Source organism: Lithobates pipiens, unplaced genomic scaffold (genome assembly GCF_037356315.1).
Source record: "Lithobates pipiens isolate NorthernLeopardFrog02 unplaced genomic scaffold, aLitPip1_a1.2 Scaffold_8, whole genome shotgun sequence".
NCBI lineage: Eukaryota > Metazoa > Chordata > Amphibia > Anura > Ranidae > Lithobates > Lithobates pipiens.
The window spans coordinates 134,604,231-134,626,954 of record NW_027507903.1 but is presented as its reverse complement, the minus strand read 5'-3'; the positions used below and the strand labels follow the sequence as shown (position 1 = coordinate 134,626,954).

Here is a 22,724-nt window from a genome sequence, read left to right as displayed (position 1 = left end):
ATGTAAGGACAGACTCCGCTTGGGACACCTGATGGCATCTGGTGGCAGGCAACGTGGCTAGTGACACGCTCAGGGGTCCCACTGATTCTGCATTATGGTGAGTTGAATGATTTCATTTCATATTACAATGTAATAATAGAAATAATGCGCTTCAATCATCCTGACACCATAACAATCATGGCGCCGGGATGATTGAAGCGCCAACACCAGGTATTTGGAGTATATTTATCTGCTGATTGTCAATCTCTGGAAAACACATATTGCTATTGTGGTGTAGGATCGGGGGGCTGCTGTCCCTCCTTTCCCTCTCCCCCCGCCGCATTTTTACCTTTTCCCATGCCACACCTATAAATGCATGCCCCACCCCCTAATTATACCACGACTCCGCCTACTGCCAAAAAAGTGTCCCGAATTTTTTTTTTTTACAATGTTGGCAACTATGTGACTGTTGCATCCAGTCTGTGGAGCTGTTTGTCCTCTGGATCTGACTTAATACTTCTAACCTGCAATTACTAGATGCCTGAACTCCCCTTTATCTTCTAACCCTCTATTGAAGGACTGGGTCTCGTGTCTTTCTTTGGTGTTATCCCTAAATAAATCTTCAAAAAGGACCACGTGTCTGATCTATCATTTGGGCTGCTTTCCACGGGACCCCCCTAAGATGAAGAGGCAAGCAGAAGAGGTAACGGTAAGCCAGAATAAAACCAGCAGCTCATTCGGGGGTTAGCGCTACATATGTTTCATTGTGAAATGCACTTATTTTTTGTGAAGACACCACACCTTTTTCCTATTTTTATAATATTGTTTTGTGCAGCTGTCAATTACACTTGATTAATAACATTTATATCACCTAGCGCAGAAATATTTTTCCAAATACACTATTATATCTACTTATTAGATAGAAACTACCAGCCCATATTATTTTATATTACTGATTTTGAATCAGACGTCACAAGTACAACCCGGAAATGTTTAGCGAGACGACTTCCGGGTAGAGCAAGATGGCGGCGCCCAGTGGCAGCGTGCTAGAGTGAAGTGTTATCGGAAAGTGTGATATGGCCGGTCTCACCTTATTTATTCGGGGTCTCCCGGAAGATGCTAGCTCCGAGAAGCTGGAAGAGCTCTTCAGTGATACTGGGCCCGTCAGACAGTGCTTCGCGGTCAGACAGAGAGGTAATGTGAGCTCTGGGCCGCCTGTGATAGCGTTGTATGGGGGAGCTGTGCTGGGAGCGCTCTCCCTCTTCTCACTGGGGGAAGCACACACTGAACTGAACTCTTATTACTGTGATTATTACAGAGAAGTGATACCCCCAGAATAACTGTCATAAATTAATATGTGAGTGCAATAATGATAGAAAAGTTGTGGTTCCCATCTGGTAAGAATTGGGAGTCCTCTGATCTGGACTTTGGAGAACCCCAGCCCCCCCACTGATTTATAGATTGTCAGCCATCTACAGTAGCGAGAAGATGTCAGCCCTGTGGATAATACATGATCTCTGTAGACCACCACTGCTTTCTTTAGCACCACAAAAACATCCTCCAGATCCCTCCTGGATGCGCGCTTGTGCTGTGCATTTTGGAGATCCGTCTGGGATGCGCATTTGTGCTGTGCGTTTCCAAGATCCTACCGGGATACATTTCTGCAGTGCGGTTTTATTTTGTTTCACTACAGTTCTGTGCAGGCTAAAAAAAATGCAGCATGCAAGAACCTCTCTTCCATGTTTTTATTGATCCGTCCGGGATGCGCGCTTGTGCTGTGCGTTTCCGGGATGCGCGCTTGTGCTGTGCGTTTCCGGGATCCGGCCAGGATACATTTCTGCAGTGCGGTTTTACTTCATTTCACTACAGTTCTGTGTAGGCTAAAAATGCAGCATGCAAGAACCTCTCTTCCATGTTTTTATTGAGCAAAGACCTTGCTAGCTGTAGCTACTGATTTGCTAGTTGTATATAAATATTTTAATTTAAATATTCCTTTTCTTTCACCTATTCAGACATCCAAATTCTCCCGTAAGGTGCAGGACTCTCCCGCATTTCTGCGGTGGCACCCGCAAACGCGTCCCGAATTATCTGTGAGGTGGGGAATAGCTGTGATCTCCAATCTCCTTTGTATCGATTTTTAGATGACAACTGCTTCTCCTCTCCCTCCTGCGGCGTGTCGGCTAAAAAAGCTATACAGGGAGATCGGTGTTCACAGCTGTCCCTCTCACTGCACCGATCACTCCCAGCCGTTTCTTGTTTGCTCCTCCTCCGGCCCCTGTGTTCGCCCCTGCCGCTCCTGTCCTCCTTCCTGCTCACCCTCAACCCCCCAAACACAAACTGTTCTATATAGTCAATAAAATCAAGGTTTGAAACCATGTACTCAATTTTTGCTTTCAGGTACAGAGAAATGTCGTGGCTTTGGTTATGTCACATTTTCCCTGTTGGAGGATGCCCAGCGAGCAATGAAAGAAATCAAGCAGTATGATGGGAAAAAAATTGAGATCTTGGTGGCAAAGAAAAAGCTTACGGAAAAGGATAAGAAATCAAAAATCAAAGGTATGCCTGGCTACTTGTAATTGGAAAAACAAAAGGAAAATGTAAATATCTGCATTGTGTCTTTTTCGCTATGTACTGTGGCAAGGAGACACAGCAGTGCTCATCTTAATGCAGTAAGTTGAAAATGGGCACATGATTAATTGAAAAGGTAAAAATGGCAAATCATAAAGGAGGGGGGTGGCGACAGACCTATCACAAAAGGTGGCCTTGCTGTGTAGTTCTTAACCAGATAGCTGGCGATGTGGGCTGTTGCTGGTGACTCGTTCACTCCAGGGTTTCCAAGGCTCTGAGTGGACCCGGTAGTCATCTCCTCGTCAGCTCTGACGTCACTGGGCATAGGATACGGGGCCATCAGGCACACATTGGGAGCATGCGTGCTCCTTCATCAGGCTGTAATTTTTTCCATGATGGTATGGGCAGTGTTTTTATTGGTCATATTGGGGGCGAGAAAACTACAATTCCCAGTGTGCTGTGCGGGCTGCTTCTATGAGATCTCAACACTGAGCCCAAGGCTACAATGCAAGAGCATTGAAGGACAAAGCTATTATCTTAGAGCCGGTTCACACTGCGGGCGAGGCGACACGACTCGCCTCGCCGCGCTCTCGCAAGTCGCCCCCGTTCTGTACAATGGAACCGTTCTGAGAGGAGCGACTCGAGTCGCTCCGACTCAGAAAAAAGGTTCCTGTACTACTTCTGGGCGACCTGGGGGCGACTTGCATTGACTTCTATACAGAAGTCATCTGCAAGTTGCCGCTGAGGTCGCGGCAGGTCGCGGCGAGGCAAGTCGGTGTCGCCTCGCATCGCCTGCAGTGTGAACCGGCCCTTATGTGCATAATAACAAGAAAACAATAGTTGACGCAATTCTAGTAAATAAAATAAAGAATGAATTTATAAAAACTAAAGGTTCTAATTGTGTGTATCTATCTCTATATATCTATCATGTTTCCCCGAAAAAAAGACCTACCTAGATTTTCGGGATGTGCTGCAATTTAAGCCCTAGTTGAAAGTGGTTGGAAACCGGTAGAATTCACTGTGCTACAGTAGTACACAATTCAAAAGGTATGTGCCTCTGCAATACAACTGTATCGCATACCATCGGTACAGCGGCGCTCAGCTGATCTCTTCTCCTGGCTATTAGTGGGGGATCTCGGGCCCCCTCCCTCTACAGGTGCTCAGCTCCGCTGCTCTCCTTGTCTCCTGGGTGTCAGTGGGGTATCTTGGTCCCTCTCCCTCTGCAATCGCACTGCTGCTCTCCTTGTCCCCGGGTGTCAGTGGGGGATCCCAGCCCTCCTCCCTCTGCAGTGCTCAGAGTGGTGGAAGACAGGTCAGGCGGGTCATGGAAGCGCCGAGTGGATCTATAAGGCTACTTTTTTTTTTTTTTTTTTTTTTTTTTTTTATAATATATCCTCTTACAGAAACACACACCCTCCACATTGCACAATCCTGTAATAGAGAGGATTCCAGCATTTTACAAGCACTTTTACACTGGGGATTCCTGGCATGCAGGGAGGAAGAGGGAGAGAAGATGGCAAGCCCTACCCTGAAAATAAGCCCTACTGTGTTTTTGGTTGCTAAATTAATATAAGACCCATGCTTATTGTTTTTGGGGAAAAATAGCCATCTCTATCATCTGCTTGGTATACAGGATAATACCCTTATCATAATTGAATCATTAAGCAATCTGGAATCAATTCATAATTAAGTATACAAAATTCCTTATTGTATATTAATCAAGTCAAAAAAACTGGAATGACTCTAAACAGGTGTATTGAATCCCTGCCATCACAAAGATGTAATCAGTTGGAAGAATAAGAAAATGGTAAATAACAATGAAAAAATGATGCAACCTAAATTCAAAATACATTTATTTTATTTTATTTTTTTATTTTTTTTTAGTCCTTCATATTCTTGTCTTGGGGGAAGGGCTTATATTGCAGCCATCACCGACAATCACGCTAGGTCTTATTTTCAGGGAAACAGGGTAATGGAGTATTTGTGTCTTGCAAAGCTTTCTTTGACTTTGTGTTGTCTCTCCTACATAGACAAGCCCACATGGACATTTAATAATGTATATAACATAAGAGGGCTGACAGGTGAAGTAGTCCCTAATTGTAGTGGTATATCTATTACAGAAGTCATTTCAAAGTCCCACTGTAGTTCTAAATCGGCTTTTTATCAGCACAATCAGCCGATGCCGATTAATTAAAAAACGGCAAATATCGGCCGATATATCGGTCGACCTCTATATACTATAGTGATCTGATTTGACTAATCCTATCATCTACGGTTATTCCTCGACGATATGGGGGGGTTGTAAAATTCAGGGACGGTAGGATAATTACAATTGAGAATAGACCAGTCTTTTTTAATAACACTATTTATCTTGTTGGAGAATGGATGAAATTGTGAATGGCATACTATGACTTGTGGTTCTGATTTTATTACACTGTAAATTCACACATTCTTGATGAAACATTTCTTTAGGGTATCAACATTGTCGCAGTCTGGCTTCCATTTCATCTACTTTCACAGGTGTGAGACTTTAGTAATCCTAGCTACACGTTTAAATTGACTACAGGGAATATATTTGAACACCCCTGGTGGATGAAAGCTAGAAAAATGTAACAATTGATTATGATCTGTGGGTTTTCTATATACAGTGCCTTGCAAAAGTATTCACCCCCCCCTTGGCATTTTTTGTGTTTTTGTTGCCTCATGACCTGGAATCAACATGGTTTGTTTGAGGATTTACATCATTTCATTCATAGAATGTGCCCACAACTTTGAAGATGTGTGTTTGTTTGTTTTTTATTGTTTTTTTTTTTCTTTGTGCATAACTATTCACCCCCCCCCCCCCCCCCCCCCCCAAGTCAATACTTTGTAGAACCACCTTTTGCAGCTATCACAGCTCCAAGTTGCTTTGGATAAGTCTCTATAAGCTTGCCACTGGAATTTTTGCCCATTCCTCCTTGAAAAACTGCTCCAACCTGTTCAAGTTGGATGGTTTGCGCTTGTGAACAGCAGTCTTTAAGTATGACCACATTTTCTATTGGATTGAGGTCTGGGCTTTGTCTTGGCCATTCCAACACATTTTACAGTTTCCCTTTAAACCACTCAAGTGTTGCTTTAGCAGTGTGTTTGGGGTCATTGTCCTGCTGGAAGGTGAACCTCTGTTCTAGCCTCAAAGCACACACAGAGCGGTACAGGTTTTGCTCAAGAATATCCATGTATTTAGCACCATCCATCTTTCCCTCAACTGACCTGTTTCCCAGTCCCGACTGCTGAAAAACATCCCCACAGAATGATGCTGCCACCACCATGTTTCACTGGGCATGGTGTTCTTTATGTGATGTGTTGGGTTTGCGCCAGACGGCGATTTCTTTGATGGCCAAAAAGTTCAATTGTAGTCTCATTGGACCAATGCACTTTCCTCCATACATTTTGGGAGTCTCCCACATGCCTTTTCGCAAACTAAAAACGTGCCATTTTGTTTTTTTTGCATAAAGTAATGGCTTTCTTCTGGCCACTCTGCCATAAAGCCCAACTCTATGGAGCGCACGGCTTATTGTTGTCCTATGTACAGATACTCCAATCTCTGTTGTGGAACTCTGCAGCTCCTCCAGGGTTACCTTGGGTCTCTGTGCTGCTTCTCTGATTAATGCCCTCCTTGCCCGGTCCGTGAGTTTTGGTATGCGGCCCCGTCTCTTGGCAGGTTTGCTGTTGTGCTATGTTCTTTCCATTTGGTTATGATAGATTTGACAGTGCTCCTAGGGATCATCAAATATTTGTGTGTATATATATATATAATTTACTAAAGTTTGTGGATACTAGCTCCGCGGGACCAAGTGCATAAACCAGTATAAGGTGAAACCAAAATACTTTTTATTTATAATTAAATCAAAAATAAGGCTTTTCTTCAGCATACAAAAAACGTAAATTAAAGTCCGCTTATCTTCAGCACAAATAATAAGAAAATAAAGCACCTACAGTTCTGTAGTCAGGTCTTCACCCAAAAGTTTTTAGAGTCCTTACAGAGATCTTTTGCAGCCTCCAAAACAGCAAGACAGCAACACACCACACCCAGATAGCTCCTCAGACAGGTGTTCATCTCCTTCTCCTCACCACCACCTCTCTACTATTTCCTGTCTTATGGGCTGTCTTCTTGGAGGCCGTTAACCCCCTGTGTGCCGAATCCCTGTGGTCAGGGTGGGAGGCTCTTTCCCACCCAAATGTCACTTCAGAGCCTCCCAAATTCTGGGTCCCCATTGTCTCTCTTAATATAGAGGACCACGAGTCAGTCTTCTCCTAAAACTATCCCCGGAATTTGTCACCCATTTTTGGGGGACCCCCTGAGGCCTACCAGGATTCCCTTAAAGGGACCACAACCCGAATATAGGTGCTACACGGCACCCATTCAGGACCCAACCTATATATATTAGAACCTAACCCTGACTTATACTTCTCAACAGCATTGTCACTTTTTTGTTTGGAGAGTTCCTTGGTCTTCATGGCAGTGTTCAGTTAGTGGTGCCTCCTTGCTGAGGTGTTGCAGCCTCTGGGGCCTTTCAAAAAGGTGTGTGTGTGTGTGTGTGTGTGTGTGTGTGTGTGTGTGTGTGTGTGTATATATAATGACATCATGTAACACTTAGATTGCACACAGGTAGACATCATTTCACTAATTATGACTTCTGAAGGTAATTGGTTGCACCAGAGCTTTTTATTTGCTTCATAACAAAGGGGTTGAATACATATGCACATGTTGTAATTTAACAAAATAGGTACAAAAGCCAAGGGGGGGAGGGGTGTGTGTGTGTGTGTGTGTGTGTGTGTGTGTGTGTGTGTGTATACACTTTAGCAAGGTCCTCTGAGAGCTCTTTGCCATGAGGCGCCATGTTGAACTTCAGTGCTGCCACATGAAAAGCTATAATGAATTATTTACAAAAAATGTGAGTGAGAGTATGTACGTAAAAGTTAGTAAATCATTAGTGTGAATAGCTTGCAAGTAGAGTTGGTACCTCCTAGAGCAGGGGTCACAAACTGGCGGCTCTCCAGCTGTTGCGAAACTACAAGTCCCATGAGGCATTGCAAGGCTGACAGTTACAAGCACGACTCCCAAAGGCAGAGGCATGATGGGACTTGTAGTTTCACAACAGCTGGAGGGCCTCCAGTTTGAGGCCCCTGCTATAGAGTATGAAATGTGGGGATGTTTGGATTATCTGTGTTATCTGTGGATGTGTGAATTTCTGGATTCTACTTAACTTCATGCAAAGAAGGTGGATTATAGAACAGAGTGGACTTCCAGGTCCTCGTTAAGGCCTCCTGGTATCCTGGTACCCAAAGTGTTGGTCCAATACATTTCTCTTGCACAAAGGCGACAGAATCGTTCTGATTTTGAGAGGCTTTTGGGGATGGTCTCTAGGATCCAAACTCGAAGGCCCGAGGATTGTTGGTGGAATTCTAGAAAATGTTGACACTGTTGGTCGATTCCCTCCTTCTACTGACCATCTGTTTGCCAAACCTTGTTCTGATAGTTCTACATACATATAGTACATTATAAGGGCAGAAAAGGCAGTATATGATGAATTCCATAGAACAATTGTTGAAAATGTAAGTTTTTGCCTTTGCTAAATTCTTTCTGACTGTGCTGGACAGATCAGACAATTGTACTTGCGACACTGACGTTGCTGCCCATCAAAGGGATGCATCAGTTGTTTGAGTAGGCGGTTTTGAACTTATCAGTTTGCTTGGAGCAGTTTTGCTTTTGATACTGAGAGATTGTCTGTCTGTAAGAAATCTTGGGTTTTGTGATGGAGGATTGTGGGTGGAGGTGTTTTTTGAAGTGTGCTCCAGTATTTTTGAAAGAAGTTTTCCATTATCTTATGTTGAGTATATTACATTGTGAACCTGAGTGGCATCAGTTCTGGGCTTAATTTGAGTGGAATTTGTATTTTGACCATTGAGGTAACATTTCAAAGGCCTCCTCTACCAACTTGGGGGGGCGGGTGGTGGTATCCTTTTTCTTCAAATTTTTGATTTGAAGTTGGTGTGAAACAAAGGATTTCTCAAGCGATCTTGAGCCGTCCCATATGATGACTTTCCTCAATATATCGTCTATAGACTATATATATTCTTGGCAAAGGGGTTTTCTTTCCAGATGCAGTTCTCCCATAAACCCATAGCTAGGGGCAAAATTACCTCCCATAGCTGTGCACTGGATCTGACGATAGAACTTGGCGTAAAACTTAAAATGAATTATGAATAAGAAAAAATTGTGTTGCATCGCTAATGAATGGAGCCTGTTTTGTATTGATAAGAGTCTTGATATAGAAAGTGCTCTACTGCTTGAAGTCCAACTTCATGGGGGATTGAGGTAAAAAGAGAAGCCACATCGAGAGATAACCAAAGGTAGGTTCTCTCCCAGGGGTAGCTATGTACTGTATTGACAAAAAGATGCCCATTTTTTTGTTACTTTGTGTTTCAGAGACTGCCAACACCCCCGTAGAAAAGAAGCCTAAAGATGGCAAAGGACAACACAAAAAAGCAAGACTCATTATCCGAAACTTGAGTTTTAAGGTTCAGTATTAAAGTTTGGTGTTTCTAATAGAGATCTTAGAATACTAGCCAGTGTGATGAGCATTGCTTGTAGTAATTGTGTACTGTATTCAATGAGAGTAAAATGATTGTTATACAGCAGATTGTACAAACTGCTTCAAGAAAGCTTGTGAATTCTTTCTATGCATCAGCATAAAAAAATTTCTCTCTCCATCTCCCGGTAGTATTTTTATAGCAGAAGAGACATAATGCGTCTCTTCTGCAGTAAAAAGAACATGCTTACGAATAAAGGCCTAGATATCCCCCTCTCAAAATGCCTTAGAACAGGGTTGTCAAACCTTTTGACCTTCCTGGTCCATGTTGGAAGAAGTATTGTCTTGCTCTGCACATAAAATACATTAACAATAGGGAGAGCAGAAAGTCAGACAGATCACAATGTAACAATCACTGATATAAATAATATACCTATCTGAGTTATAAACTTTTATTTTTATTTGTAATATTTTTAGTTATAAAAGTAAAAGAGAGGAACATAAAATGAGTGCGATATTTGATAAACTAACACATCAATACCTGGTTAGCTGGATGTAGTAGCAATTCCCTATGAATTGTCAAGGTGCTCAGATATTTTGGTTCTAATTTTGCCTTTCGTGTGCTTCATCCTTAAATAGTTGCCCACAAATATAGGTGCTGTTGAAAACTGATGACCTGAATAAGGCATGGTTTGTGAAGAGTAGCTAATAATAATAATAATAATAATAATAATAATATTTATTCAATTTTTATTTTGGGGAAGATAAAACATAGAAAAGTCCAGTAAAGAGACACTATCACATTTTTATTTGGTTGCATGTGGTGCAAAAAAATGCGTTTTTACAAAACAAAAATGTAAAAAAAAATCTAAGTTTTTTTACAAGACTTAGGGCTAACAATTTTTTGTGTTTGGGCTCCAGGTTGGACGGGGTGCTTTAGAATGTACACTTCCCTGTTCACGTGCAACTTATTATGCGTTCTTGGCACACCTACAACTCCATGCCAAGATGGAGTCTTGCTCTGCACATAAAATACATTAACAATAGGGAGAGCATTTCAAGATGACCAAAGACCCCAAATGTGGAAACTGTCAGGGAGAAGAATTTGTCAAGGAAACTTGTGAACCTTGCAGCACTGGAGAAGAGTATTCAAGGCTTTAGTTTCACTTAAAGTTGTTGTAAAGCCACTTTGTCACAATCATACAATCCCCTCTTTTAACATTCTGTGCCTCACTGTATGTGCTTTATAAAAAAAAAAAAAAGAAGAAAAAAAAGATTTCTACCTCATTTCAGAGCGACGCTCACGTGCCTACTCGCCGCTCTCCTCTCCCAGTCTGAGAACTACAGCGAGTGGGGCAGAGCACTCCAACAGATGCCATCCAGAAGGGCAGTCATGTGAGCATTGAGAGGCAATCTGAAATTGGGTAGAAATCTGAATATTTTTTATAAAGCACATACAGTGGAGCACATAACAGAGCAGATTGTTTGTTTGAATATAACAGTTCTTATAGCAGCAGGAAGGGGCGGGGAGCAGAGTGGCGCTGACGGGCAGGGTGGGGGAGGACAGCGGATGACTGATGCACATAAACTGACCACGGTATCTGAGACTCAGAAACCATGATAAATGTGGTCAGTTTACAGTGGGGAGGGCAGGATCAGCCAGTTATTTTAGATTATACAAGAAGCAAAATTGCATAGCACACGTGGTGTTATGCGTTTTTTTTTTTATCTTTTTTTTTTTTTACAAATACATAGTGTGAATCCACCCTAACAATGTATTTATCTGACCCATTTAGGAGTATAGGCTAATGGCCATGCTTGCTAACCTTGCCTTTTTACTCAACAGTGTTCTGAAGATGATCTCAAGAAACATTTTTCTGCATTTGGAACTGTGCTGGAGGTGAACATCCCAAAAAAGCCAGGTTTGTTTCCTCTCCATTTCTGATGGTCAAAGGAGTAATTTTGTTTCTAGATCTGTCTATCCACACATGTATTTGAAGTGAACCTGTACCCACACTATGGACCTTTTAAACCATTTACATTTTCTTAACAAGCAAAAAAAAATAAAAAAAAATCACTCGCCTCTCTAGCTACTTGTTTTGAGGTATTTTTTATTTTCAACTATAGCAACCAAGACTATAGTCCAAGTTACTTTTTTAAGGGGTTTTAGAAAAACCTGCTGGCAGACTGCCTTGAACTGCTATCCCTAGAAAAAAATAAATAAATATGGAACTTATTTTAAGGCCTCATTCACACAAGCGCTTATACTCAAATTACATGAATGCGCCTGCGTTTTTAAGCCATTGGAATCACAAAGTGCTGTGTGCAGGCAGCCCATACACGGGAATGCAGCAGCTGCATGGACACAGCTGTTCATCCCAATTTGACATCTCTGAGGTTCAGCAGCCCTGAACATAAACCATGAACATTATTCGCTGCTCACTTCACATTTGCATGGCTTTGGCATTGCTGGAAGACTGGTCAAAGCAGTGAAGACTGTAGTTCAATGTGAAATAATGCATCCAGGGAAAAAGCATCCCCTGTGAGGGTGCAACATTGGGGATACAGTGTTGGCTAGCACTACAGAAGAAAAAGATTTGGGGGTACTTGTTTCCAATGATTGTAAAATGAGCAAAAAGTGTGACTAGTCAGTGGGAACATGAATAGAATTCTAGGATGCCTCACTCGAGGGATCACCAGCAGGAGGAAGGAGGTTCTGATTCCTCTATATAGATCTTTAGTGAGACCTAATTTAGAATATGGTGTTCAGTTCTGGAGACCTCACCGAAAGATATTGATAAAATAGAACAAGTCCAGAGACGGGTAACAAAAATGGTAAAAGGTTTGGGGATAAAACCTATCAATATTAGCACCTTTAATATGTACAGTCTGGAGATAAGAGGGGAAAGGGGAGACACAATTGAAACCTTTTAAATACATTGAGGGGGGTGCATAAGGTTCAGTAGGGCAGTTTTTTTTCAATATGAAACCAAAATTAAGAACACGGGACATGACCTCAAACTAACTGGAGGGAAGTTCAAAACTAATTTTTGAAAGCGTTATTTTACTGAAAGGGTAGTTGATGCTTGGACTAAACTACCAGTAGAGGTAGCGAGACAGTCAACAGTATATGGCTTCAAACATACTTGGGACAAACCCAGATCTATACTCCAACAATAATGTTAATGGGGGAGAATGGGCAGACTCGGACTACTCAGTCTTTTTCTATGTCTAAGACCTTGTTCACCCATAATGCGGCAATGTGAGAATTTTTTTTGTCACACTTGCTCTGTCAGTGCCAGGCTCTTCAGCGTTTCCTATGGGATTTTAGCACAAATGTCTGGTGGCTTCAGGAGGTTAAAGGTAGGGGGCAATGACAAAAAGTAAAGGAACAAGAGCTTCATCTCTATGTAGTGCCATTCAGACAGCATTTTATAGTACCTCTGAAAAATGAATTCTACCAATCGGTGAAGATCTGCCTTGACAGGTTTTTACAGCACTTGTGCATCTTTTAGATCAATAAATTGAACATGGGGTAGAAAAGAAGCAGATTCAAATCCCTTTTTTTTTTTTTTTTTTAATGCAAACTACTGATGTGAATACTGTGTATTGTCTGCATTGTGCATCTGAATGGTCTCCAGTATTCATTCATTTTTATAACCTGTATAATGAAACTTTCTTCTTCAGATGGGAAAATGCGAGGCTTTGCATTTGTGCAGTTTAAGAACATGCTGGAAGCCAGCAAAGCACTAAAAGGCACGAACATGAAGAGTATAAAAGGTAGGGTTATAAATAAATATTAGAATATGTGGTGATATCCTAAACTTTAATTGTAAGACTAATAGGAAAATCTTCCAAGAGCTGTGACCATTCTAAATGCACTTATTTTTTAGAAGCACTTTTAAACTCTACCTATGTCTATGGTAAACCTTAAAATCTGTCATTTTGTGGATCAGACATCTCAGGTCTCCATAGAATTAACCCCCTCCCCCAGGTGTGCCCCCCAGTCACATGGTCTGCGTCCCACCCTGTAGATCTTGCTGTTGGCTTATTACATCTTAACAGCGGACATTAAGTGAGCAACCTGGGGAGAAAAAGGCTTCTCATAATCGTACCTAGACGGATAAATTATGTGTAAATCACATTCTTTTAAGAAATATATTCAATAGAATTTGTTCATTTTTAGTCCTACTTGAATTTACTGTAACCTCCTCTTCCTTTTAAAAGGCGATTTATTTTACATTTTATTTTGATTAGTAGACATCCTTAGACAAGATGGTGTCCTGATATGTGTTACAGGTTTTTTGGCATTGGGTGTTATTTGGTTTGTCTTCTGTTCATTTCTAATAAAAGTATTCGCATTTTTATTGTATGTGTAAAAAAATAAATAAAAAAAAAAACTTTTTTTTTTTTTTATTTTACTAATTTCCAGAAATGTATGTGTTTGAAAATGTTGACATTTTTATGGATTATATTTTAGAATCTTAGCCTGCTTTTTCTGAGCACTTCTGTTTTGCAGACCGTACGGTTGCTGTTGATTGGGCTGTAGCTAAGGATAAATATACAGCTACCCAGGGAGCAACTGCCAGTGGTAAGTTGTTTTAATGGTTTACTTAAAATGAAGTGTGCGTTTGTTTTTTTTTTTTTTTGTTTGTTTTTTTTTAAATGTAAAGTGGTACTAAGGTTAAACGTGTGTGTGTGTGTGTGTGTGTGTGTGTATGTGTTTTTTTTTTTTTTTTAATTGCTCTCTGTGCCCCTGTTTCTAGCAAAAAAGCAGGGATTTTATCTTGTAAATGCAAAATGTCAGAAATAGGCTTAGTCATGAAAGGGTTAAAGTAGTTGTAAAACTGCCCCCCCCCCCTTTTTTTTTTTTTTTTTTTTTTATATTTATCCCCTTTCCTTAATGCACTCTATGCGTTAAGGTTAAAAAAAAAAAAAAGAACTTCTGTGTTGCATGTATACCACCTCACTCCCCCCATACTTGCCTGATCCAGAGATTGTGAATGAGAGCAGCGGCTCTTCCGGCTCTGTCCTGTCTCACTGCACAGATAGCAGCAGGGCTCCCGCTGCTGACGTTCATAGTCTGTGCCAGGGGAGTGGAGGGCAGCTGAGCTGCCCAGTCCGTGTCAATGGATGCAGACAAGGCTGCATGGGAGAGACTCCATCCGAGTGCCCCTATAGGAAGCAGTATGGTGGCACTCTCCAAAGAGGAGCCACCAGGAGCGCTGGCATGGGACCCCAAACGATAGGGATCGGGCTATTGCACAGAGCAGCTAAGTATGACACATTATTTTTAAGGAGGGGGGGGGGAAGAATGTTTAAGGTAGTAAAAAAATAAAAATAAAAAAAATAACTTTCACTAGCTGCTCTTCCCCCAACACCCATCTGAGTCCTGTATCGATCCAGCGCTATGCTATGTGTGACCATGAACATACACAGCCCAGCTTGAAGCAAGTCTGCATTTGTGCCCCCATGGCACTAGGCTTGCTATGGGGGAACATACAGAATTGGAGGAGTGGAAAGCGATGGTGGGGTTACCCCTGAAGAGGAGGAAAGGGCAGCTTTGGGCAATACCATTGCACAGAGCAGCTACGAAAAAACCTCCTTGATTTTAATTTAAAAAGTTGAACTTTACAACCACTTTAGATTTGATATAGCAAACATCTTGTACAGGCAAGAAGCAGATGCTTGAAGGGTCTCAGAACTTCAAAGCAATCAATGGAAAGAAAGTACCGTATATACTCGAGTATAAGCCGAGATTTTCAGCCTCTTTTTTGAGGCTGAAAGTGCCCCCCTCGGCTTATACTCGAGTCATCGCTGTCTGCCCGCTCGATCAGCGTGTCGAGCAGACAGACAGCGGCCATTCTATAATTCAAAAGCCGCGCCTCCGGCTCCGCCTTCGCCTGTGATAGGCGGAACACTGAATTTCCCAGCAGCCTGTGTTCCGCCTATCACGGACATCGTATCATCCTCGTACTACGGACGAGGATGATACGATGTACGTGATAGGCGGAACACAGGCTGCTGGGAAATTCAGTGTTCCGCCTATCACAGGCGAAGGCGGCGGCGCAGCTTTTGAATTTTACAATGGCCGCCGAGGCGCCGACGAAGAGGGCACGGGACGGAGGCAAGGCAAGGCACGGCACGGGACGGGACGGGACGCAGGCAAGGCACGGCGGCAAGGCACGGCGGCAAGGAGGCAAGGCACGGGACGGAGGCTCGGGACAAAGGCTCGGGACACAGGTAGGCTGGACACACACACACACACACACACACACACACACACACACACACACACACACACACACACACACACACACACACACACACACACACACACGGATGGATACACACACAGGGATGGATGGATGGATGGAGACACACACACACAGGGATGGATGGATGGATGGAGACACACACACACAGGGATGGATGGATGGACGGACACACACACACAGGGATGGATGGACGGACACACAGGGATGGACGGACACACAGGGATGGACGGACACACACACAGGGATGGACAGGCATGTCTCACCCTCGGCTTATACACGAGTCAATAAGTTTGCCAGTTTTTTTGGGGGTAAATTGGGGGCCTCGGCTTATATTCGGGTCGGCCTATACTCGAGTATATACGGTAATGGGCAATGTTCACGATCAGTCTAAGGTTTTAATCCATTTGCATTCACTCCAAAACCTAAAATATATAGCTGATTTAAAAAGAAAATGCTGGAAATGGTTTTTAACTGTTCCACTGGTCATTCCTTGAATCTTCTTTTCTCTTGAAAATTGTTTACCAGCAGAAACAAGCCCTGTAATTAAGAAGAATGTCAACAACTATCATGATTGGTTCTCTGTAGGTTTCTTCAAAATTTTTAAATTTTTTTTTTTTTTTTTTTTCAGAAACCAAAAAAAATACCAAGCCATGTGAACCAGAGGAGAGTGATGAGGAAAAGGGAGAAACTGCCTCCTCAGATGATGATGATGATGATGAAGAAGAAGAAAAATCCCTGAAGAATGAAAGCAGTTCTGCAGAGGAAGCGGGAGATGTGTCAAATGATGAAGATATTGAACCAGAAGAGAAGTGTCCCAAAGCAAAAAGGAAAGAACACAAACTGTGAGTGCAGAGATGTTAATGTATAGTGATATTTTAGTTAACCCAGCGTGCTTTGGGAATTTTCTGTCTTGTACTATTACATTTTATATATAAAAAAAAAAAAAAAAAATAGTTTAGGTTTCAAAAGAGCTAAATTAAAAATGTAATACTATCATAGGTTCTCTAAGTATGTGAATAAAAGATCAGCAGAGGCACAGCTGTGTTATATGGCTGACGCTTGACTTGAATATTATATTAATAAAAAAAAAAATCTAAATCTTCAATTTTTTTTTTTTTATGGCAGAGGAAATTTTGGTGTTAAGACAATATTGGCAAGCTTTCGGATGACCTTTTATAGATTTTCTTCAGGCTTTATACATCTCTAATTAAATGTATAAAGCCTGTAGTTGGGATCACAGGCATTCCAAAAGCTTGCATCTTTACCACTTCATCCCCGGAAGGATTTACCCCTTCCTGACCAGGCCATTTTTTGTGATATGGCACTGCGGGCGTGCGACTCTGTACCCAAACAAAATTGATGTCCTTTTATTTATCAGTTTAGGCTGATATGTATTTGGGTATATATTTTTGGTAAAAAATCACAATAAACATATATAGATAAGTTATCACATCTACAAAATAGGGGATAGATTTATGGATAATAATATAAATTTTTTTTTTTTTTTTTACTAGTAATGGTGACGATCAGTGATGGGGACTGCAACATTGCGGTGGACAGATCGGACACCTAACTGACATTTTTGGCACTTTTTTTGGGAACCAGTGACATTATTACAGTAACGGTATGGGGAAACGCACAGATCCCTCTTCCTGCTTAGCAGAAAGACTGGATCTGTGTTATCTCTCCTGTCTGAACAAAAATCCCCGTTCTGTCACTGCGGGGAACGATCGTGGGGGGGCACAGGGAAACTGAATGTTTTGTTGTTTTTCACTTAATGCAACTAATGCATTAAGGTAAACGTTTCCCCATTTTTTTTTTTTTTTTTGTTTACGAACACTTTAAGTTGGCCATAAAGGGTATCAAATTTGCCATACATTTATCCATACATAACACAATACTCATTCAACAGTCCAGTGATCTAGATGCCGCTAAAATGCTATTGTAACCTAGCATCTAGTCGCACACAATATTTTGTCTCATTAGTTACAGTGATTGTAAAGCTTAAAAATGTATTTCACTAAACCAATAAACCTGTCATACTTGCCTGGTCTGTGCAATGGTTTTGCACAGAGAAACCCTGATCCTCCTCTGCTGGTGCTCTTGGCACCCCCCAAGAGGTCTCTGTGTGTAGCAACATAGTAGATAAAAATGTGTGCATGTTTTGACGTCTTTTGTTGTGTACTTTAATTAATATGGGTTAAGTCCATTTTAGTGGACATCTAGAATATTTAACAGGTCTTCCATTTCTGTTTGCTGTGTTTTTTTTTTTTTTTTTTGTTTAGTTCGCTTTTATGTATTTTGTTTTTAATTCATATATTAACTATTAGCCCGGTAAAAGAACAAAAAAACAAGAGGAATGATGTCAGTGAGGAGGAGAGTGATGATGATGATGAAGATGATCAAGTGGAGGATAACAAATCTGACTCTGGGCAGGAGAGTGACATTGAAGATGATCTGTCAGAGGACTCAGATTCTGAGAGTAAGAAAAAAGGTACATTTTAAAGTCCATGCTCTTATACTTGATATATAAGCCCACATCACTCAATGGCACCAAATCTAACCTCCTGTTGCTTTACAGATAAGAATAAAAAGAAAAGGCAATTGCCATCTGATGTTGGTGAAGGAAAGACATTGTTTATCAGGTCAGCTTCTCTTACAGCTAATACTGAATCTGTTTAGAAATCCTGTTCTGTTATTCATTTGATATATGATTTTTAAATGGGATTTGTTAGGGTGATGCAGCCGTGTCTCCTATTCAGCACAGAAGAGACATTTCACAATGCCTAAAAATAGTGCATGATTTGGGGTAGAACATCTCTGCAGCATTGCAGTGCTATTTTTACCCCAGAACTGCAATTTATTTTTTTGCTATGCACTGGTTTAATTAGTAATACTTTAGTCGTTACTTGAACAATAACAGAATAATACACTTTACGTTTTTTAAGGCTCAACGAGATTTTCTATATGATTGTCTTGCAAAAATCACCTTTTTTATGCAACCCTTAGACAAAAACGTAACAAATGTATCTTTGACATAGTTGCATAGTAGGCAAAGTTGAAAAAAATACTCAAGTCCAACCTAATGTATGTGATTTTATGTTAGTATTACATTGTATATACCTGTATGTTGTGGTCATTCAGGTGCTTTGCTAATAGTTTTTTTCTTAATTTATCAATGCTCCCCGCTGAAACCTCCACCTGAGGAAGGGAAATTCAACATCCTAACTCATACGCTGGCCATACACGGGTCGAATTTTGAAGAAGATTTTCTTTATAAAATCTTATCTAAGAATTTTTGTTTGAATTTTGAACCATTAGTGGGCCGCAACAGCAGCCAATTTTCGTGCGGCAATCAAATTTGAGTAATCAAGAAAATTCTTTTCTGTAGCAACATGAGGTGAAATTGAAGGCTTGGTTGGTCGAATTTCAAAAATCGATGGTGGAATCATCGGATAAAAAAAAAAAAGCACTATATTTCTGATATTGAAAAGAAAATTTGTTGCATTCGACCCATGTATGGCCTGCCTAACCGTAAAGAACCCTCTACACATAAAATTAAATTGTAGTTAATAGATATTAAAAAAAAAAAAAAAGCAGGGAATAGGAGAGATTAATGATGATTAGGATAAACTAAAGGTTACTAAGAGGTTAAATAGAGATGGAAACACATTTTTATTAAAAAATAAAAATCTGCGTGTGTTCTTACACACCAACATCCCAACTTAATTGTAATACTCGTTCACACAGGTGTACCTATCCATACATCTGTGCAAAGGGCCTTCTTTGCTGGCATGGGATGTGCAGGCATTCACTGCATCCATGTACAGGCAATCCCATTCATGTCTATTGGGATGCAGCGGCACCATGGACTCGCATGACCATCAAACTGGGTTAGTGGCTCTTTACCTACCTCTTGCGTCTTGTGGAGGCAAAGCCTGCTCTGTGTATGGTTGGGTACATTCTTGTGAAATTGCTTGCAAGTGGAACAAGAACGCAGCAGTGTGTCAGTACAGGTAGACCCACAAAGAGGACTCTGTATATAATTGCTACCCTAGAGATGTTTGGTTGTAACTGTCAGGAATCCCTGCTTGGTTTTACTGGAACATCTAAATTTACTCAACAGACCTTCACAGAAATATATTTTTAAAGGAGGAGAAATAAACATTGAACAAGTGAGTGTTCTTTATACACTCACTGTAGCTATGACCAAATTCATAATGCAACTGACCAACATATTGACATAATTGCATTATTGGGAAGGGGTAGCAGAGATGGTAATTTTTATTCATTGACAAATTTCATTGAAATTTTTAAGAACGCTTTTTAGAGCGTTGCAATCTGTTTGACTTTCAAATGTCTTGTGAAGTCTCTCAATATGACCCCTTTTGACCCTTTTAGGAACCTGTCTTTTAACTCTGAGGAGGAAGACCTGGAGGAATTACTGCTCAGATTTGGAAATATAAAATATATCCGCATTGTGGTTCATCCTGACACAGAGCACTCCAAAGGTTTGCACGCTAACTTAAATGTATTCGCACTAAGCTATGGAAATAGCCTTGAGTCATGTACCATAGGCTATTTCCTGTACAGTGATTCAGAGGCAATGTTAACGTGCCATTAAATTTATATCCCCTTCTCTAATCTATACACACCCACTACTTAATAGCCTTGTAATCTATTTTTCATTAAATTGTTTCTCAGTTTTTTTTCTGACTCCTTGTAACATCCTCTGTAAGCTGCCGAACTTCTCCTTTTCCCCCTAACTTCTGTTTGTTTATATCGAGCAGCACAAGCTAGTTGTGGTCCTGTGCGCTGCTCTGTTCACACTGAGAATCCTATAGTCCCTAGTCCATCTCGGAAGTGATAAGGAGAGGGTGGTGCCATTCCTACATACAATGGGACAGTGAAGAAAGAATGTAGCTGCCCTCTAGAATAGAAGGTACGCTTTTTTTAGTAAAAAAAAAGCTCCACCCAAAAGGCGAAGATCCGCTTTAAGGACTTGTTCCCCGCTCCTCTTGAACAATTGCCACTTTTGAGGAGGGGGGGGGGGGAAGCAAGTACCCTATTTTAACAGGGACCTGCTTTCCACTCTTGTTCTGAGTGGAAGTTCTTCTCCCTCCCACGCCTGCAGTCTTCTGGAACACTGACCGGTCCCAGAGGAGTGCATCCACCACTTGCGCAGTGCAACCCGTGCAAGATGTCGCAGATGGGTGAAGATGCCAGGGACTGAAGACAACAGCGGGTGTGACTGACTGGGTTGAACACACCGTTGTAACGTGGAACAGGTGAGTGGCTGTTTAACCACTTCAGCTCCGGAAGGTTTTACCCCGTTCCCGACCAGAGCACTTTTTACCATTTTTGCACTGCGACACTTGAACTGGTAATTGTGCAGTTATGCAATGCTGTACCCAAACAAAATTTGCGTTTTTTTTTTTTTATCGCACAAATAGAGATTTCTTTTGGTCCTATTTCATCACCTCTGTGTTTTTTTTATTTTTTGTGCTATGAACAAAAAAGAGTGGCAATTTTGAAAAAAAAAACAATGTTTTAAATTTTGCTAGAATATCCCCCAAAAAATTTTTTTGAACATATGTCTTCATCAGTTTAGGCCAATATATATTCTTCTACATATTTTTGGTAAAAAAAAAATTGCAATAAGCGTATATTGATTGGTTTGCGCAGAAGTTTTATAGCTTCTATAAATTATGGGAAAGGTTAATGCCATTTTTATTGTAAATTTTTTTTTTTCTCATAATAGCAGTGATCTGCTATTTATTTATTTGTTTTTAATTTTTTTTTGTATTGCTACGAACAGATCAGACATTTTTGACAAATTTTTTGTACCTTTTGGGTCAATGCTATAAAAATTCACTGATTAACTGTGTAAATGTCACTGGTAGGGAAGGGGTTAACCCTAGGGGGCGATCAACGGGTTAACTGTGTGTTCTAACTCTATGGGGATAGGACTGAGTAGGTGAGGAAACATATCGCTGTTCCTACTTACTAGGAACAAACGACATGTGTCCTCTCTGACAGCACAGGGATTTGTGTGTTTACACTCACAAATCCCAGTGCTGGTGCTTGTGCATGTGATCGCCGGCCACGTGCATCATGTCCCCCACTGTGCAGCGGGCACACGCTCCTCCGGCGGGGCACACCCTCTGATGGCTCTTAAAGGAAACCCCGTATGGCGTTTCGTGCAGGGGTACCATTCTACCCCGTAAATAGATGTGAGCTGGTCGGGAACAGGTTAAGTGTCAGCAGCTACAGTTTATTATTTTCATATTTTTTTTAAAATCTTTTCCATACTTGACTGGAACTCCACTTATAATAATGCATACATAGCGAGTTCAATATGACTTTAGGCTTGATCAGTTTATAAAACTTGTTTATTACTTTGCGTGTTTTAGTTTAGCCTGCTCTCGGCTGATTCTGGTTCACAGGAGAGCACAAATAAGTGCACTCCTCTGAGCAAGAAAAAAAAACAGTATGACCAAAAGTGCTTTCTCTTTAAGGCTCGGTGCACACTAGCCAACTCCAAAGTCACACGATTTTCAGTGCAACTTTGGAGTCCGGCTTTGATATGGATTTAAAGTGACTTTGTTAAGACTTTTTTACACTCTCTGCCATTTAAGCTATGTCTGAGTCGGATCAAAGTAGTGCAGCAACCTTTTCTAAAGTGGCAGCAACTTCAGTAGTGTAAATTCGAAAGGCTCTCAGAGATGCATGGCATTTCACATGTCCTACGACTTTGGGTCTTGCAAGTCGGTTCCCAAGTTGCAGGAGTGTGAACCTGGTCTTGGCCTAGGGTTCCCCTATAAAAATCTAATCTATTCTGGAAGATCCCTTTTCAGACGAGGGGGCTCTCCGATATTTCCCCCCTTCTATGTGGCTGAGTAAGAGGTATATAGAGTATTCACTTTAACAATGCATGCAGAAGGACTTTTTTACCTTTAAAAAACTTACCAAAAGGCACATATCAGTCAAAGGTATATAGCATCTGCTGATCCTCAATGTACTCTGGCCACATATGACAGCTATCGTCTGTAAGTTAACAGAAGGTCCGGTATGTTCCGGTACCATATACAGTGGAGTATGTAAATCCAACAACATGTGACCATTAAGACCATGGCTGACAGGTTACCATTAATGGGTAGTAACATCCCCAGACATTTATTTACCTTCCAGTTGACAGTTTTAAGCCTGTCGTATGTAGCCAGCATACAGTGCTGATCTGCTATGTGGATCTGTCTGATATCATAGTTGCATAGTAAGGTTGAATAAAGACACCAGTCTATCCAGTTCAGCCTGAGTAAGCCCACGT

At 41.2% G+C, this 22,724-nt stretch overlaps 1 protein-coding gene across 1 annotated transcript in view; it reads left to right on the top strand.

The window, feature by feature from the left end:
* Positions 1–973: 973 nt before the first annotated feature.
* The window catches only part of RBM28 (RNA binding motif protein 28), a 43,835-nt gene continuing 22,084 nt past the window's right edge, over positions 974–22,724 (top strand). Inside the window, exons 1-10 of the mRNA XM_077472654.1 lie at positions 974–1,173; positions 2,377–2,535; positions 9,017–9,108; positions 10,966–11,041; positions 12,807–12,899; positions 13,639–13,710; positions 16,026–16,239; positions 17,728–17,891; positions 17,979–18,042; positions 19,799–19,908. Of these exons, the coding sequence (XP_077328780.1) occupies positions 1,056–1,173; positions 2,377–2,535; positions 9,017–9,108; positions 10,966–11,041; positions 12,807–12,899; positions 13,639–13,710; positions 16,026–16,239; positions 17,728–17,891; positions 17,979–18,042; positions 19,799–19,908 (1,162 nt within the window). The 5' untranslated portion in view covers positions 974–1,055. The remainder of the gene's footprint in view (positions 1,174–2,376; positions 2,536–9,016; positions 9,109–10,965; positions 11,042–12,806; positions 12,900–13,638; positions 13,711–16,025; positions 16,240–17,727; positions 17,892–17,978; positions 18,043–19,798; positions 19,909–22,724) is intronic.